Here is a 20436-nt window from a genome sequence, read left to right as displayed (position 1 = left end):
GAGCCAAATGTGAGAAGGCTCTACCTCCTTTAGTGGACTTTGCTATCCTAGGAACGACCAAAAGTCCAGCGTTTTGTGATCTTAGGGTGCGTGATGGGTTGTAACGTGGTAGAAGGCTTGTTAGGTACGCTGGAGCTAAACCATTTAGGGCCTTATAGGTAAGTAATGATAATTTGTAACTGATACGGAACTTAATAGGTAGCCAGTGCAGAGACTGTAAAATTGGGGTAATATGATCATATTTTCTTGACCTGGTAAGGACTCTAGCTGCTGCATTTTGGACCTGTAGCTTGTTTATTGACGAAGCAGGACAACCACCTAGAAGTGTATTACAATAGTTCAGTCTAGAGGTCATGAATGCATGAACTAGCTTTTCTGCATCAGAAACAGATAACATGTTTCGTAGCTTGGCAATGTTTCTAAGATGGAAGAATGCAGTTTTTGTAACATGGGAAATATGATTTTCAAAAGACAAATTGCTGTCTAATATAACACCCAGATTTCTGACTGTAGAGGAAGTAACAGTACATCCGTCTAGTTGCAAATTGTAATCTACAAGATTCTGTGTACTGGTTTTTAGGTCCAATAATTAATATCTCTGTCTTATCCGAATTTAATTGGAGAAAATTATTTGTCATCCAATCTTTTACATTTTTAACACACTCTGTTAGCTTAGATAATTGAGAAGTTTCATCTGGTCTCGTTGAGATATATAGCTGAGTATCATCAGCATAACAGTGGAAGCTAATTCCATATTTTCTAATAATATTACCAAGGGGCAACATGTATATTGAAAATAGAACTCTAATAGTCTCGCCCTTAATTATGCAGAACTTTAAGGCTTATTATAATTTAAACAGATGAGTTATAAAACAAATTCACCCCCCTCACAGTAACTACCCTAAAACCCCTGGGCCCAGTTTTTCTAAATGTTTAATCCGGATAAAATTGATCCGGATTTAATAATCCTTTTTTTGCGATCCGTGATCACCTAATCCAGCTTACTTTTGGAGCCAGTTTTTTAAAGCAACATCGGATTGGATCAATCTGATCCGGATAGGAACTTTTCAGGATCACCAAATCTGGATAACCAGTGCTCAAACAGGATAGGAAATCACAATGTAGAACTATAGATATGTAAAGAGCAACAAGTAGAATAGCCAGTGTGGGGTTAATATAAATTATTTTTTATTTGAAATGAAAACCCACACATTTAAAAAAAAAAACTAAAAACAAGAAAAACCCCACCCCATCCTCTTCCAGCAGTCCGCTCATCTGAGACCTACAACACAAACACTGTATATTGAGGATATTTATAACAAGTATCAAGTATAGATGTATTGAATTAAAAAAAAAAAAGACTTAATGTAAAAAAAAAAAATTTGATTGTGATGAATATATATATCAATTAGTGACAGAATAAAATGTATTGTTTTTGGTCAATTTTGACAGCTGTTTGGGGGATTATTTTATGAGGGCAAACTCTTTCTACTTTGCTGTAGCCTATACTGAAAGGCTGAATGCGTTAAAGCCTACCTAATCACTGTAGCCTGACGGATGAACAAATAAAATTAAAACCTTATGAATAAATAGGATATCTTGTAACATACTGCATGATCCAAATATAGTATTATTTGATAAATTTTTTAAGTTTTCATTACATTTCTGCCATGAAATCCACACTGAATCCACCCTTCTGATGGGATCAGTTTAATCCAGATTTTTTGGATCAAAGTGATCCAAATCCTACAAAAAAGTTCTAAAAAAACCCAAACTAAAGGTTTGATCCGGATCAAAACCGAGACCAGGGCCGGTTTTTCAAAAGTAATCCAGTAGGATTTTGGATAATGGATTGGATCAAATCTTGAAAATGTGTTTTTCAAAAGAAAAAACGGATTACATAACCGGATTAGATCACATAATCCAATCTCGGTTTTGATCCAGATCAAACCTTTGGTTTGGGTTTTTTTAGAACTTTTTTGTAGGATTTGGATCACTTTGATCCAAAAAATCTGGATTAAACTGATCCCATCAGAAGGGTGGATTCAGCGTGGATTTCATGGCAGAAATGTAATGAAAACTCTCTAATGTATCAAATAATACTATATTTGGATCATGCAGTATGTTACAAGATATCCTATTTAGTCATAAGGTTTTAATTTTATTGTTCATCCGTCAGGCTACAGTGATTAGGTAGGCTTAGGATTAGGTAGTCCTCGCTGGGGCCTCATCTTTCAGGGAAGTCGTGGCCTAATGGTTAGAGGGTTGGACTCCCAATCGAAGGGTTGTGGGTTCTAGTCTCGGGCCGGCAGGAATTGTGGGTGGGGGGAGTGCATGTACAGTTCTCTCTCCACCTTCAATACCACGACTTAGGTTCCCTTGAGCAAGGCATCGAACCCCCAACTGCTCCCCGGGCGCCGCAGCATAAATGATGCCCACTGCTCCGGGTGTGTGCTCACAGTGTGTGTGTGTGTGTGTTCACTGCTCTGTGTGTGTGCATTTCGGATGGGTTAAATGCAGAGCACAAATTCTGAGTATGGCTCACCATACTTGGCTGAATGTCACTTCACTCACTTTAACGTATTCAGCCTTTCAGTATAGGCTACAGCAAAGTAGAAAGAGTTTGCCCTCATAAAATAATCCCCCAAACAGCTGTCAAAATTGACCAAAAACAATACATTTTATTCTGTCACTAATTGATATATATATTCATCACAATCGAAAATATTTTTTTACATTAAGTCTTTTTTTTAATTCAATACATCTATACTTGATACTTGTTATAAATATCCTCAATATACAGTGTTTGTGTTGTAGGTCTCAGATGAGCGGACTGCTGGAAGAGGATGGGGTGGGGTTTTTCTTGTTTTTATTTATTTTTTAAATGTGTGGGTTTTCATTTCAAATAAAAAACAAATTTATATTAACCCCACACTGGCTATTCTACTTGTTGCTCTTTACATATCTATAGTTCTACATTGTGATTTCCTATCCTGTTTGAGCACTGGTTATCCAGATTTGGTGATCCTGAAAAGTTCCTATCCGGATCAGATTGATCAAATCCGATGCTGCTTTAAAAAACTGGCTCCAAAAGTAAGCTGGATTAGGTGATCACGCATCACAAAAAAAGGATTACTAAATCCGGATCAATTTTATCCGGATTAAACATTTTGAAAAACTGGGCCCAGGTGTCTCTAGTGCTCTGCCGTCCAGGTTACGTTCTTCACCGCTAACTTTTAGTGGCGCAGCTCCCTCTGTTGGTACAATTAATTACTACACGAGTGTTCTAGTTTTGCAGTGCATTAAATATGTGTGTGTGTGTGTGTGTGTGTGTGTGTGTGTGTGTGTGTGTGTGTGTGTGTGTGTGTGTGTGTGTGTGTGCATATATATATATATATACACACACACAATTGCATAATAAATGGAAAGAAAATAGAATACAAAAACATTAGAAAGGTAGTTAGTTTATTTTAAAGAATATAATTAAAATAGTGAGTATTAAAGTTAGAGGGTCAAGTAAAGATGGAAAAGATGTGTTTTAAGCTGATTCTTGAAGATGGCTAAGGACTCAGCCGCTCGGAGTTGAGGAGGTCAATACACCAGGAGGGAACAGTTAATTTAAATATACATACATATATATATATATATATCTATATATATTTTTTTATATATATATATATATATATATATATATATATATATATATATATATATATATATATATATATATATATATATATATATATATATATATATATATATATGTGTGTGTGTGTGCATACTCTTCAAAACGTGTGTATTTAGATTATAATTCGCGTTAAATGTATGTAACAATATTAATAAATTTATGGTAAGGCGGGGACGTTACATGTACAGTGCAGTACCGTGCATGGTCTTCCGGAAGTGGCGTAAGTGACCATGACCTTCCTGTCTTCTCTTCTTCAGTCACGTACAGTCATGTAGACGAGACACACGGCGGGTCGCGGCATGTAGGAGTAGAGAAAAATCACTTCGCAAAGCGCCTCATTGTCTGTTACTCTGGTAAGTCCTCATTCGCTTTCATGTTAATGACTGTTTCCGTTCGTTCATTCAGAAAGAGGAAACATGCGTTAGTTAGCCGCGAGCTAACGTTAGCCGCACGAGCAGCAGATGCGCGTGACATTCATCCAACGGTTCAGCTCCAGCTCAAGTAAAGCTGAAGACATAGCTTATAAAATATTATACTACTGCTTCTAAAATATTAATAATTCAATCTCTCTTATATATAGCCGTAATTTACAACTTGTAATGCTATGGCTGTCTGGGATTATTAGGCACCCTCTTGACAAACCCAGTGGTTAATGTACCTTAATGGCGTCATAGCATCATAATCCAGTTTCTGAACAGCTTTTGTTAAAATTATAGTCTGAAAACCAAATTGGCTGCCTGCATAGACAGCAATTTTGTTGGCTCTCATAATATATATATATATATATATATATATATATATATATATATATTCCAGGTCAGCTGACATGTGTAGGTATGCAGCTCATGCTTCTTATCTGTCAGTCCATTGCTAAAGTTGCACGTACCTATTTTATTCATTCTTATGCCTCACATCATAATTAAGGCTTCCTTCATGTCTGTCTTCGAAATCTGTGGTTTGACTTATATTCTTTAGTGTTCAACCAGTTGCTGTTTGTGTGTTTTGTTGCAGTTTTTAGCTCCGTCAGGTTGAGAGGGAACAATGAAGTATTTCAGCTGCGCAGGCTCTCTGAAGAGCTCATGGGACCAAGTGTTTTTGGCTTTCTGGCAGAGATACCCCAACCCCTACAGGTACTGCCAATACACACATCTGTCATCTTTTACAGCTCCCAATGTATATGCATTTATTTTATACAATATTTTTATACTTCTATATTTATAACCACTGTCTATGTGATGTTATATAATGTCTGTGTTTATATTCCTCAGCAATCATGTTTTAACTGAAGACATCATATTTCGGGAGGTCACTCCGGACAACCGTCTGATCTCCAGACGTCTCCTGACCAAAACCAGCAGAGCTCCTCGCTGGGCGGAGAAGTTCCTGCCTGCTCACATGGCACAGAAGGCGTACATCATTGAGGACTCCGTAGTGGATCCCGAGGGCAGGACCATGACCACGCTCACCTGGAACATCAGCCACGCTCGTGTGATGGTGATCCCTCGTCCTGTCTCACAGAGATTACTGACTACAACATGTCCAAGAGATATTGCACCCCAAAATCTAGAGAAATACAAATTAAACTTCTTTTGAGTACCATTAATATGTTGTGTATTCTGACAGTAATTTTCTGACAGTAAAGACTTTGTCTTCCAAATGTAGTGGATTAAAACATGTGTAACATGCTCAAAGCATCAGCACAAGAAGTAACACAGTGGCCAAAGTGAGGCTTTAAAGGGGATTCATTTAAAGACACTTCTCTTTTTCTTAACTAAATCACAGCATATGCAGAAACTTGCAGACGAACGATGAATAATATTTCACCTGCTGCCACTTGAATATGTGAATATGGCATGGAAGAAAAATAATGACAGATGTATTTGAAGCAAAATAGCATGATGTTGAATTGCACTAATTAAAAAATAAATATTGCATTGCATTAACAGTGCTTTCATTTTAATGCATTGCATTATTAGTAAAATTCAGCATGCTTTTTGTTTCAAATACAGTTGTCGTTATTTAACTTCTATAATATAGTGATTTTGTAGGATTCCTCGGACTGACTATGATTTAATTATCCACTGGTCTGACTAGACATGAACCATTAGAGGTTAACGATGTGTTTTCTTTGTGCAGAGTGTTGAAGAGCGCTGTGTGTACAGAGTGAACCCTGACAACATCAGCTGGACCGAGATCAAGAGAGAGGCCTGGATTTCCTCCAAACTGTACGGCCTCTCTAGAGCGATTCAGGTCAGCGGGTGACGGGGCGTCTAAACAACACACGGTTGTGTTGATCTCAAAGAGAGATTTATTACAGTAGTGTGTGTGAACTGTTTAAAAACATTCTGCAGCCTGGATCGTAGCGTTGATGCAGAAGATCGTGCGGGGTGTTTATAGCTAACAGCTGTTTAGTCTGCGGTTAAATTACATCACTGGAACTTCCACAACACTTGGCAGAAAACGCTCTTTCTATGCCATTTTCAGGAATTTGGTCTTGCCCGGTTTAAGAGCAGCGTTACAAAGACCATGAAAGGTTTCGAGTACGTCCTGGCCAAGATGCAAGGTAAGCTGGCAGCTAGAGCTCAAGCGTGCAGTAGCAGATTAATGGTTTAATTCATTTTGTTGTAAACATGGTCGTCTAAGCTGGATCTCGTTACTGCACAGGTGAAATGCCCACACGAACGCTGGCAGAAACCGCAACTGTGAAGGCACGGGAGACCGCACTCGCTGCCAAGGAGAAAGCCAAAGATTTAGCCTCTCAAGCTCAAAAGAAGCAGTATGTATGATGAGCGCACACGCCTGGAGGTGACTTCTGAAAAGAGCCGTGCCGTTCCATGGATGTGAGATGCATTTCACCAGGAGCTGAGAAGATCAAATCATGCCTGTCTGGATTCTCCGAATGCATTTAGTGAATCCCATATTCTCTTCGACTGAAATTCTCCTGTAAACTTGATTTAATACAGCACCATCCTCCACCTGCTCCTGATTTTACATGAGACGTTTGCATTTTTTTTTTGATTGCTAAATTAATTTCATTTCTCTGATTTTGTCGATGTATTTCAAACATGGCCTCTGAATCTTCACATTCACACTTACTGAGGTCTGTGATCTGCCTTGTTTAGCAATGTGATCTGTTGCTTCAAATTGAAGTTATAACTGCATCGATGGGTCCACGGTTCAAGCAGTCATTGCCGGCATGATATCTAGAGATCTGCAGAGTCTGATCTTTGGCACGTGAAAACATATGCCAGAAAGGTTTGCAGTGGAAGAAGGCAATGTCTAATTAAAAGTGTGAAAGTTGTCAAACAAATGTCCAATGTTGAGTGCCTGAAAGAAATGCAATGTCTTGTAGCTCTTAATTGTTCGTGATCAACAGGTATTACCATTAAATATTTTCTATTGGACATAGTTTTCCCATTTCATTTTCTCTCTGATCACTTTTGAATGGGAGATAACACCATTTTAAGCAGATCAAGTAAATCTCATACCGCTCATATTTTCTAGAGAAATTAAACCAAACATAGCATTAAAATAGCCCAACATTTAGTCTCTTTGGGTCTAATATGACAAAATATATAGACTAATATATTACAAACAAGCTCCTGAGATGCAAATAAATAACGTATACAAAATCACAATAAGTCAGATTAAATACATAAAATATTTATATGTACAAAAGGCTTATGTTGGTCAAAAATAATAAAATGCTACATATGAATACAAGGAGAGACATAAATACAAAGGTGTTCCTGGTCCAATGACATACGAATAGTTCATAAGGCATTTGGTGTTCAGAACTATATACAATGTACATTTTGCTGTGTACATTAACAATTACTGTACAAACATCTAAAAACAAAGGCATGTTCATAATAGTTTGCATAAATGACTGATATGAGCAGATACTGAACAGTTTGCAAATACAGCCCATGTATTTTGTCAATACTACCAACATACTGAATTGCAGTTCAAAGGTATGCATTAAAAAAGAAACATTTTGCATGAGCAGACTAACACATTTTAGGGGAAAAGGGATTCAACTTATATATATATAAAAAAAAAAAAGAAAAACACTTAACTATGTTCTATTTTTCAGGCTTCTTGCTTAGGGCTCTAAATAACAGCTCGTTGTTGGGTGTTTTAATAGCACCAACTCTGATTCCGAAGAGAATCAAAGCACACGACCAAAACAAAGTAAAATTACATTAAAATTATGATGCTGATAGTAGTTAAATAACAATCATTTCAAACCCAACTGTACCGTTACCCAATAGAAACAAACAAATGCATGGCTGTAAAGGAAAGCATTCTTTCCCTATGAATTGCAGCACCACAACCCTTGAAATAATTTTTCAATTAGAAAAAAAATATTGCAATATTAAAAGTGAAAAATAAAAAAATGCTTTTGACATAATCTGCAATTTCACACATTAGGAAACTTGAAAGAAATAACACACCTAAAGAGACATCACAAGTGCTCATGCGTATGCTTTGTGCAATGTATCAAAACTTGACTTTTGAAACAGAATTAAATAAGCTGGATATTAAACATTTAAGTGCAAGCCATGAGTACTGCAGGCTGACCCTAAACTTAAACTCATGAGCCGGAGAGAAGACAACTAACGGGTACAGCGTGACCATGACTAATCCAGAAAAAAACAATCATTCTGTGGAAATAAAGCATCACCAAAATTGTTACACTTGAATCTCATGAGTGTATAGCATACTAGAGCACCATAATGCCATTAGTGTAAAGAATACACTACACTAAATCAATTCCAGTCATGCTTTAGTTGTTGTTTGCAGCTGATGGTTTCAGAGTGGCAGCAACAGAAGGCTGTTCTGTGGTGACGATGGTTAAAGCCCATCAAACGTTTCATACCGTTCTGTGATGTTTGTAGATCTGGGCCGGTCATAACCAGCTGTGATTAGAGGTAGAGTAGCTGTGGTCCACCCCAGCATGTGATAAGCCCAAACCGTCTGACTCCAGAGTCCACACCATGCTCTCCACATCGATTTCAACATCCTCTGCAATTTCCAAGCAAATATGATCAACAACACATGTGACTAACTCTACCCCCATTACACAAAGCTTGTGAGCAAAACAAAAAAACTGACATAATAGAATAATCTTTTAAAAATATAAACTTTCATTTAAAAAGTGTGTGCATGTGTGTTTTTAAATTCAATTGTTTTAACTGATTCTATTTGAACTCTAACAGCTCATTTAGGAATATGAAGATCTGGTCCGTCTGATGATCACCTCTCTCTGAGTCGGATCTCTCGGAGGACACCGTTGAGCCGAGGCTGTCGTTACGCATCCTCTCTGAACCGCCCTGCAGTTTCTCCAGCCGTGTGCGCAGCTCTCTCTGCTCCCAGCGCAGACGGTCCTTCAGCAGCTCTGCACGCTCGTCCTGTTCCTGCAGCTTCTGCAAGCGCACATGAAGAGCCACCGTTAAACCTTCTGTTTGCATCTCATCCAGTCTCTCAATGCATCTCACCAGGATCACAATGACTTGATTCACATCTCTCTGATTGATTAATTAGGTTAGCTCCTTTCTTTGCTGGCAGACAAAAACAGCTGTAAACCATTTCCACTAAATGTTCTGTTGCAATGTATGCATTTATTTTTAAGCATTTGTCTTAAATTGGACATTAGTCTTGTAATAGCAATCCTCCAAAAGGGAAGAATTGCGTGCAAAGGCTGCCATTATAGCACTGCACTCACTCAACAGGATTCGTACAGTAACTTGATTTTAATAACCTATTCAATCTAACAACCATTCATACACAAATGAGATGCGTTACATAAATACTTGATATAGTTTAAGCTTGATGGTAAGAAACAGAAGCAAACTCACTGAGTTAGTTTGTGTTTTACGCCATTCCAGCTTCTGTGGCGAGAAATGTTATGGCTGAATTATATCATGTTTTTAGAATTTCTTTTTGCTAAAAACTCCAAAACTGTATTTGGCTTAACACTTAAAAATCTCTCAGAAAGAATTAACTGAATAATGAAAAAAAAACAAAAACAAAAAAAAAACACACATACAGGGATAAATAAAGGGATTCGACAGAGAAAACATGTTGAAGGATCTTCCCCTAGTATTAAAAACTTAATCCTGTCATCATAGAATGACCAATTCTACAGCGGATATAAACAATCTGGTCAAATCGGTTAGAAAATTGATAGAAAATGTCAATACTGTATTAATTTTAATCCCACTTTGTTGTCCATTTGTTATTAACAACACAGGAAAAAAATGATTGGCTTTAAATCCATAGAAGGTACAGCACACATTTCAGATCCACCAATAACGCTTCTTTTGTCAAACTCGCAGAGTAACAGAGTGGAAATCAAACATCAAAAGATGTAACTTTACTTTTCATTAACAATGGAAAAGGGCCTTGAATAAAACAGTTTAATTGAACTATATGATTTTCATAGGGTTATTGCTCAGGGATCTTCAACCAGAATGGCCAAAATTATATTAATTATATTTACAATTTATTTCACTAATAATCAACATTTACTTACGTAAAACTCTGTGGAAATGAATTTGCTGTCTCTTTTTTGCCAATAAAAGCATAGAATTTCAAAAGGCAAAATATACATATTACATAATGTGTTTAAAGGGGTCCTTTAATGTATATGTGTACGTACATAGATAGATAGATAGATCTTTCTCTCCCAGTTATATCAATGGGTAATTACATAAATTGCAGCCATTTGGGAGCCTTTTAGCCTTTTATACATGGCATTGAAACTGCTTTTGAGTTTGCGATTGCTTTTTAGTTTCACTTTCACTTTTGAGATTCGTGATTTTGCATGTACTGTTTATACTATGTGCCAGTACTTACCACACATTTCACAAGATTAGAGGTTTTGTCAGTGGTGCTCAGAATCTACAAATCATTTGCCATTGTCGTCAAGTCTCTCTCCTACTTTGTTTATTTGGTAAGTGCAATTTTATGTACTGTAATATAACAGAAAGCCTTATTTGTTTTCTGTGCCTTTCTGAATATGGATTCAAGCTTATGGATTCACCCCTAAAAATAACTGCATTTATATGTACAGATAAGTGCAACAGTATTACGTAAAATTAAAAAATTCTGAAATTCAATTTTAATAGTTATTTATGAATTTCTTTACTTACTACAAAAAATGAAGCACTTCTTCCTCGTCTTGTCTGATGCACTCAACCAAGCGTTCTAACCATGACCTGTCCCTCCCCATCCCACAACCATTCGAATTTCCGTAGATGGGATTGTTTTAATGATATTCTAATGGACCGCTTTGTGATGTCAAAAAACCCAAAAAACAAACGCTGTATTCAAAACGAGCCGTTCGTTACAGCTCTTGAAAAGGGACATTTTTGGAAACAAAATGGAGTGGACTTTCAGATTTTTTACTTTGTAGATATTTTTATGTCCAAACATACACACTGACTGAAATTCAAAAAGTGAAAGAGCATAATAGGACCCCTTTAAGCATTTGCTGGGTAACAAATACTAAAGATTGTTGCTGAGATGTGCATGCTATTTTCTGCCAGATACTAACTCTAAAACACTTAACATAGTTTCACAACCTATTCTACACTGCAACAAAATTCTGATAACATGCCTTTTTATATATATAATTTCCACACCTTTCCATAATTACTCAGTTGAAATAATTGTCTTTATTTTATAGACAACAAATGATCTGATCTCTCTTTATTTATACTTCTGTAAATCATCACTCTTGATATTTTGTTGATATGGTCAAGGTGACTCACCTTGATGTGCAGCTGTGCTTGTCTGAGCAGACTGAGGGTTGTGTTTCTAGATGACTCGGAGGACAGAGGAACCTGCTGCTTCAGCTGCTCCAAACAATGTTTTAACTGAGCTCTCCTACAATCACAAACACATGCAGCAACATAACACTTAACCACATGCAAAACCACAGAGACACACTTCATTTCACTCCAGCTTAAATGTGTAATATAATTAATTATACAACCATTAGTTCTAGTACTCAAATTTGACTGGCTAAACAGAGCTCCAATCGCACTCAGACTTTTCCCTATGATGTCAATGTTCATGCATTACAGACCAGAGTACAGTATGTGAGCATAGCGTTTTAAAACTTAATGCTTTTTTTAATTTGGCAAAATCGGACTAAAAATTTACTCAACAGCAACTGTTTATTGAACTGCTGCAGAAAGCAATATCACACTCCCACAATGATGGGACCTAATTTCTGAAAAACTGTACTAATATGTAGAACAATAGCACAATTGCAATATTGCTGAATGCAAAATAAAACTTAGTTACCTGTGTTTCTCCAGCTCATTGTGAACAGACCTGAAACAAAGAACCAATAGCTTTACTTAGCCATAACATTTGTTCATATTAAATTCTCACTTTGTTTTTTGTTTTGTTTTTAGATCCGTGTGGACAAGCATTTTGTAGACATTGCCTTCTATTTAGATTCACCTACAGTTAAAAGTACTTAATATAATCAATTCAGCACTTAATATTTGGCGACACTGAATATTTAGCAATATTATTGACTTGATTGCACAGACACTACTGATGAGAACTGAGGCCAGCTGCATAAACGGTTTAGACTAGTCTTTAAAAAGTTTGCCATCTATTTTTCTTTCTTCAATACTGGTCATAACTTTTTTAATTCAGTTATGAAAAGGTCTTATTTGTATTGGAAAAGTAAGACAACTTTTGCAACTGCTAGCTGGTCAAACTAGCTCTTAAGACACAGTCTATGCAACTAGCCCCTGGACTGAGCTGGATGATGACATCACTGTTTCCTCCAGAGCTGCTTCATAGAAGAACAAAATACTCATTCTATAACTAATGAACGTTACAGAGTTCTTAAATTGAACCTTTCATTCATTCATTCACATGAAAAAGATCAAAAGTGGAGGATCGTTGTAGAATAAAATTAAATATTGTCTGAATAACAAGAATCAGTGTTTTAGAAGATGCTCAGAGCTGTACAATAGAAAAACAACACCTTACACTCACCTGCTGTTCCCAGGCGAATGACTCTTTGATTTCTGCTTTTTTCTCTTATCTGTAACTCCTTTACTGTAGAATGGAAGCACTGAGGCATAACCGTGCTCGGCCTCTGAAAATGAATAATACATCACATGAGTGATTAATAGCCCGGCCTACTTAATTTTATAAACGATTCTTTTATACAAGGGAAAAATTAAATGATTTCGGATATATGACCGTTGCCTGATTATAAATCTGAGAAGACAGCCAAATATGAAGGTTCTACCATACTCGATACCTGCTATATGTCAGCATCTCATCACCAGATCAGCTGTATGTGAGACCGCTTTCTGGTTTTGGCGCCATCGAACGATTTGACTATTTTGAAATCAGTGCTTCCACTGTAACTATGTATCCAGTAATCACGCGACGTCTTTGATGAACCGCTGTAAACTGTAGCAGAATAACGGACAGCGCTGCTACATTTTCAAATCTATGACGATTTCGCGCCTTTGTGTACAACACAGAACTGAAATGTAGGTCACCGAGCCAAATAACACAATAATATCAGCAACAAAAGCGATGTTTACCGCTCTACAGATACACAAACAAACCTCTGCAAAAAAAATAAAGCACAGCCAGTGCCCACATGAGTAAATAAATAGTGCAAACATTAATGATTTTGTGCAAAACACAAGCAAACATTAGACTGTCCAAAACGGCTTCGGTTTCAAAGCAAACAATGTGAAAGAAATAACGCGTCTAATACCTCTTTCCCTCCGCTCCAGATACTCAGCTGCCTGCAGAAGCACTTGGATGTTGCATGTGTTAACCTCCATTTCTGACAAACAAATGTTATTTTGAAAGCTCCAAGATCGAAACTGATCTATTGAAGTGTAGAGCAGAGTTCGGCTGATCCAGCTCGCCACGTCATTCGCGTCAGACGCGTCACGCCACGCCCCCCTCCGCGCTGACGCGACCGCTCCCTTCAACTGACACAAAAACAACGCACGTTATGTATGCATATTTTTGTTTTTTGTTTGTGTTTTAGGTTTTCATGTTTATTATTGTAGTCATCACTGTAATTTGACTGTGCTTATTGAAGTTTCATAAAAAAAAAAAACGTTATACTAGTATTTGTGCTTGGCCATTGATGGGAGATTTAATTAAAGACGAGGACAACTTTCACTATATGTTATTTAAATATTTTTTTATCCAAGCCAATTGATTGAAATTTATTGGCCTTGGCCATAATTCGGGCTTTTATTTTGTTACACTTTTTTGATTCTCATGAATATGATAAAAACTGTAAACGTATTTTAAGCAATTATATTTTAATAAGAAATAAAATTTATTGAACAAATAATATTTTTAATTAACTAGTGATCTATCTATCTATCTATCTATCTATCTATATATGTGTGTGTGTATATATATATACACTCACACACACACACACAAACATATATACATACAGTTCTTTGCAAAAGTCTTAGGAAACTAGTATTTTCAAACAAAAAATGGTTTTAAGTCTGTTATTTCTGTCTTTTGCTGTAGTGTGTCAGTAGGAAATATCAATTTGCATTTCCAAACCATCATCAGTCTGTCTGGAATAACATGAAGAAACAGATGAAACTGAGACAGACTCAGACTCAGAAGAACTGTGCCAATGTCTATGGAAATGTCTACTTCAATTGTAAAAATGCATATTTAAAATAATGTTTAACGTATAATGATACACCCACCATGATAATGAGACCTTGATCTTATTAGTATGTGCTCTTGTGTAATAAATATTGAATGTGACAAGTGAGATAATATAGGACAACAAAACTGAAATCCCGAAGGCTTTTATTTTATGAAACATTTATTTATGCAAATAAAAACATTTAACACATTCAAACAAGTCTCTCATGACAATTCAAAATACACAATTTAATAAAATAATAAATATCAATGCTTAAATAATGTAATTAAAAGTATGTAAATTAAAAACCAGAAAAAAAGAAAAACATTAAACAAAAACAAGTACAATAAATGGTACCTTTCTTTAATCTACAAACAAAATGTGCAATAACAATAGTAAAATATTTTAAACAATACTTAAATGAGCAGATATTAATTTTCAATACATCTTACGCGAAAGGGTTTACGAGGCCTAACGTTACAGGCGTCTTTTTCATTTTACAACGCATTCTTACACCGGAAGTAACAGTGTGACGTCAGTTTGTTATTCGCACCAGCTGATCATCAGCCAGAGCCTGCGGAAAACACTAACGTTACTCACACGCATCGAAACATTACTCTTCTCGAAAATCGCAAACACAATATCGTTTTCGTAGAATTAGTTGGAAAACGCGACAGAGCGGTAAATGATTATAAATGAATCCAGCGGTTAGTTTAGTCGCGTGAGCTCTCGAGTCAAACACACTGGCCTGCTGCTCCTGAAGGACCCTCATCTGAAGCCTTGTTTTGACGCTCTGCCTCCACGTTATTATATAACACGATGGAAACGATTCTTATCTGCTTAGGAAGTCGTCTCTTGAACGGTTTCGCCGGAGACATATAAAAAACGCCAGTGCCTAACACTTTACTTTCAATGCAAATCAGCTAGATCACAAGCACAACTCTTCCGTCTGAGAGAAAATGTGGTGGAAACTCTTCTTTCTGCTCCTGTATTTTTTCATGTTATTCATCCTGGCTCGGTTTTTTGAAGCCATCGTCTGGTATGAGACGGGTATTTTCGCCACCCAGCTGGTGGATCCGGTGACACTGAGCTTCAGGAAACTCAAAACCATCCTGGAGTGTCGTGGATTGGGATACTCCGGCCTGGCCGAGAAGAGGGATGTGAGGGAGCTGGTGGAAAACTCGGGTGAGGGTCTCCAAACAATACTTTGGCTGACACGTATACACTTGTGTACAGTTTCAGATTGATCATACTCATGCCCTGTTTGCTTTTGAAGGGGAGCTGATGCAAGGAGAGCTGTACTCTGCTCTCAAGAATGAGAAGGAGACAGAGGGATCTGACTCCAGCACCACTTTCAATGGAGAGATGCACTTTTATGAATTAGTGGAAGACACTAAAGATGGTATCTGGTTAGTTCAGGTTAGTATTAATCTTACATCTGTGTAAAGGTGAGAAACTCACCCAAAATGGATTACTAAACTGTATTATTTATTTACTATATCATTCAGAACTGAGATTCTGTTCAGTTAAAAAATTGAATTCTGATCGTTCAGGCAGCTTTTATGTTGCTGTTATGATTTTATTTTTGCAGCCTGAACGAGATAAAGGCATGACAGTAGTTAAAGAAGTTTCATTTTTAGATGAACTGTTGTGAGGCGGTACAGAAAATGAAACCACAGCCTACTCAACCTACTCCTTTCAAAAAAATGTAATGTCTCTGTCCTGTCCTCACACACATCAAAGAGATGATTTTGTTATTAATCACTTACCCCCATGTCATTCCAAACCAGTTAAAGCTTAGTTTCTCACAATTTAAGATTTTTATGATGAAAATAAAGTAAAAATAACAGTGTCAAGGTCCAAAAAATATGAAAGACATCATCAGAATAGTTCATCTGTCATCAGTGGTTCAACCGTAAAATTATGAAGCGACGAGAATACTTTTGTGAAGGGAAGAAAACAAATATAATAACTTTATTCAGCAATTCCCTTGTCACCAGTCTCCTCTGTGTCTCTCCACATCACTGTATGCTGCGCTAGCTCTTCTGTGTCAGCCGCGTATTAACGTTTATTTAGCTTTGATTTGAAAGAAAACAGCGCATCCTTGTTTCGTGGCTGACACAGAAGAACATACACAGCATATGATTTTAATCCAAAATATTTGAAATTGAAGAAAAAATTAAGCTTTTACGGGTCTGGGACGACATGGAGGTAAGTGATTAACGACTCAATTTTCATTTTGGGGTGGAGTATCCCTTTAAGATGTCTGCTTGTGTGAGAGTATAACCCAACCGGATCCATTATCATTATTAGTCATTATCCCAAATTTATGCATCCTAAATGTATTGTAAACAAAATAGATATGTGTGGTACTTTTGGAGACATATGTTTTTGTTTACATAATGCATAAAATATAAATAAAATACTTTTACTTAATTTACAAATACTTAATGTTCTGCTTCTTAGGTAATAGCCCAAGATAGAAATCCACTGTTGAGCACTGCGAACTGGGGCAAAATGGTACAGAAAGTTTCTCAGTTTGGGATTCGAACAGGCACTTTCAACTGCTCGAGTGACTCTAGGTAAGAAAGACTCAACTTATGTTCAGCAGTACACCTGTAACAACTGAAAGTAGTCTGTTATTCACGTTATGAATAACATGAAGCTGATCATCCAACAATGGCATGTTTGAAATGTGCGGTTTGGTAAACAGCTGACCCAAAGTGTTTTTTTATTACAAAATGTCAAAACTATAAATCATTCTCCATATACATTTAAAAAAAAAAAAAGTATGTGCTTGTTCTTAGAAATGAAGAAATGATATTCATGTTTATTTTTCTCAAAAACCAAAAAGTAAAATCAAGAAGTAATAACTTTACATAATAGTGTAGTAATCATTATTTTCAAGGACACAAGTATTTACATATTTTATGTAATGGACACAAGTATTTAAAATAGGAATTATAATTCCAATCCAAATAGCTTTAATAATTAATGTTTAAATAAGCAATTAAGAGATTCTGTGAAATGACACTTGAAGTTTTAATGAGATATTCTTCCTTCATTCTGGCCTCAGGACATTTTTTATTTAACTTTAAACCACACAAGATATATGTAAATACATTTAAACTAATGAATTTGAAATATTTCTGATCAAATGACAATGTCTGAAAAAAATAATGTTGTTTACATTCCCCATTGTCAGGTACTGCCATAAACGGGGCTGGATGAAGTCCACCCTCATCATGTCCGTCCCGCAGACCAATGCATCCAAAGGGAAGGTCATGTTGAAGGAGTACAATGGCAGACGCATCGAAACAGAGCACATCTTCAAATGGATGACTGCTCATGTTGCCTCTCGCATCAAAACCATACGTTTCTCGGAGCAATTAATGGATGACTGGTATCAGACGGAAAAGCAGCCAGTGAAGATGTTCTTGTTCGCCAGACTGCTTCAGCCCCCGGCGTTTTTCTCAGCTCTCAGCATCAAATTCACAGGCCGCATCGAGTTCATCTTCGTCGACGTGCGCAACTGGGACAACACCAGCTGTCTCGAGAAGATCGGAGTGCATCAAACGCCCTCATACATCCTCAAAACACCAGAAGGCATCTACAGATACGGCAACAGCACCGGGGAATTCATCTCCTTGCATGCCATGGATGCATTTCTTCGGTCCGTACAGCCAGAAGTCAACGACTTGTTCATTTTGAGCTTGGTTATGGTCAATCTAATGGCTTGGATGGACCTTTTCATTACACAGGGAGCCACCATTAAACGTTTTGTGGTTTTAATCAGTACACTAGGGACTTATAACTCCTTACTCATCATTTCCTGGCTGCCCATCCTTGGTTTTCTTCAGCTTCCATACCTGGATAACTTTTATGAGTACAGCTTGAAGCTGTTGCGTTACGCAGACACCACTACTATTGCCTCATGGGTCCGGGCCGACTGGACCTTCTATTCCTCTCATCCAGCTCTCTTCCTCAGCACTTATCTAGCCCATGGCCTCCTCATCGACTACTTTGAGAAGAAAAGAAGATGTAGCAACGAAGACCAAAACGCTAACAACCTAGAGTGGTTGTCAAGTCTCTGGGATTGGTACACCAGCTACTTGGTGCATCCCATTGCCTCGTTCCAGAACTTTGAGTCCGACTGGGACGACGATCCCAATTTCCTTTTGCAAAGATTGGCTTTCCCAGACCTCTGGCTTCGCCCGCTTGTTCCAATAGACTACATCAAGAACCTGCCCACCTGGAAGTTCAGACTCGCTCAGTCTGAGGGGAACCCAGTGGACTGTGACGATCGACAAAAAACGTTGACAAACCCAAATGGCGGCTCCAGCGGGGACCAGGCAGTACATCATTGCAGTTCAGAAGCTCTTCACAATAATAGTGATGGATTTTCAGCTGCAGTGAAGTCAGAAGAGACGTGGTCTGGTGGAGAGGAACAGGACACTGATTGGTCTCATTGGCCTTGTGGCATGCTCCACTGCACTGAGTGTGTTGTGTGTCTCGAGAACTTTGAAACCGATTGCCTTGTCATGGGTTTACCGTGCGGCCATGTGTTTCACCAGCAGTGCATCGTGGTCTGGCTAGCTGGTGGGCGGCACTGCTGCCCTGTGTGCCGGTGGACATCGTACAAGAAAAGACCCGCGAGACAACATGCAACTGAACAGCTTGAACCAGAATAGCCCTTGTCCATTTATTTTACGTCTTGCTTCCTGCACTTATTTAAAAAAAAAAAAAAAACATTAAAAAAACAGATGACTTGATGTGTTCATCGTTAGACTTTAGATTCATAGCATTGGCTCCTGGGGTTTTGTTGGTGGTTTTAACCTGCACCTTTAATAATTAAATTCATACTTCCCAATATTTTGTTATTCAATTTTTTTATATTGTTTACGGGAAAAAAACTTGATTTGGGTCAAATACCTAGTACGTAGATGAAGAATAGATTTTAAAAGCAACATTATGCAAATGATAAAATACTGAATGGTATATTCAGTGCATATGGTTGAAAAGTTTCTGTTCTAGCATTCATCTTACATCCCAGTCAGACAGAAGAGAATACATATGTTCATGTACTTGAGAATTACATCTTGTTCTGTGTCTCCAAATGTGAATAATCTGTCTAAAATTGAGCTACACTACTAAGTCATTGGGGAATTGAAGACTTATGAGTCTTTATATAAAGGATTAACCGTCTGGGCATGTCATTGTTTTTTTTTTTTAAATGAAGAATAGCTTTACATAACAAAACTGCCCTGTGCACAATTGAAAATGGCTTAGGCTTTGACATGTAATTCTTAATGGCTCCATCTGCAGTTTAAATTATTGTTTTGTTGGAGCATGTTAGTTTGTTTATTTCAGAACAGCATTTTGACACTAACACTAATAAAGTATTTACCCCCTTGACTTTTGCTGTTTATCAGAGTATAAAAGTGATTTGGGAACTTAAACCTGTAATTTCGTTCAGTTCAATAAAGTCCTTTTTTTCCACCAGTGGTGTGTGTGGATCCTCTCAGATTTATCGCATCACTAACATTTTAAACTAAGATGGTAAGTAAACCAGAGTTAGCACACACATAATCAACACAACTGAAGTCATTATATATTAAAGATGCATGAGTCTTCCTTGCACTTTCACCTTATGTCTCTTACAATAATTGACCATATCAAATGTATATATACAATACAGACTAAAAATTTGGAAACATTACTTTTTTTGTTTTTGAAAGAAGTTTCTTCTGCTCATCAAGCCTGCATTTATTTGATCAAAAATACAGAAAAAAACAGTAATATTGTGAAATATTATTACAACTTAAAATAATAGTTTATTTATTTGAATATACTTAAAAAATATATTTAAAAAAAGAAAGAAAAAAAAAACACTGACCCCAAATTACTGACCAGTAGTGTATATTGTTATTACAAAATATTTATATTTTTAAAAAATAGCTTTATTTTTTATTTTATTTTTTTACTTTTTATTCATCAAAGTATCCTAAAAAAAGTATCACATGTTCTGAAAAAATATTAAGCAGCAGAACTGTTTCTAACT

The 20436-nt window shown here is 36.9% G+C and overlaps 3 protein-coding genes across 3 annotated transcripts; 2 read left to right on the top strand and 1 right to left on the bottom strand.

Moving 5' to 3' along the window:
- The first annotated feature begins 3897 nt into the window (after positions 1 to 3897).
- Positions 3898 to 7092, top strand: prelid1a (PRELI domain containing 1a). Its single transcript, XM_026279705.1, has 6 exons — positions 3898 to 4041; positions 4700 to 4818; positions 4957 to 5182; positions 5825 to 5938; positions 6173 to 6251; positions 6353 to 7092. Exons 2-6 carry the CDS (start codon positions 4730 to 4732, stop codon positions 6472 to 6474), a joined length of 630 nt encoding a protein of 209 aa, XP_026135490.1. The 5' UTR covers positions 3898 to 4041; positions 4700 to 4729; the 3' UTR covers positions 6475 to 7092.
- A 243-nt stretch (positions 7093 to 7335) lies between these two features.
- Positions 7336 to 13644, bottom strand: mxd3 (MAX dimerization protein 3). Its single transcript, XM_026279706.1, has 6 exons — positions 13458 to 13644; positions 12716 to 12818; positions 12005 to 12034; positions 11467 to 11581; positions 8952 to 9117; positions 7336 to 8716 (listed from the first exon to the last, which is right to left on the bottom strand). Exons 1-6 carry the CDS (start codon positions 13525 to 13527, stop codon positions 8601 to 8603), a joined length of 600 nt encoding a protein of 199 aa, XP_026135491.1. The 5' UTR covers positions 13528 to 13644; the 3' UTR covers positions 7336 to 8600.
- Positions 13645 to 14890: 1246 nt separating this feature from the next.
- On the top strand, positions 14891 to 19877 carry rnf103 (ring finger protein 103). Its single transcript, XM_026279704.1, has 4 exons — positions 14891 to 15560; positions 15652 to 15794; positions 16842 to 16957; positions 17581 to 19877. Exons 1-4 carry the CDS (start codon positions 15335 to 15337, stop codon positions 19064 to 19066), a joined length of 1971 nt encoding a protein of 656 aa, XP_026135489.1. The 5' UTR covers positions 14891 to 15334; the 3' UTR covers positions 19067 to 19877.
- The last annotated feature ends 559 nt before the right edge of the window (positions 19878 to 20436 follow it).

The sequence above is a fragment of the Carassius auratus genome, chromosome 14 (genome assembly GCF_003368295.1).
Source record: "Carassius auratus strain Wakin chromosome 14, ASM336829v1, whole genome shotgun sequence".
In the NCBI taxonomy this organism is placed as follows: domain Eukaryota; kingdom Metazoa; phylum Chordata; class Actinopteri; order Cypriniformes; family Cyprinidae; genus Carassius; species Carassius auratus.
The sequence above is the reverse complement of the archived record's forward strand: the minus strand, read 5'-3'. Positions and strand labels throughout refer to the sequence as shown.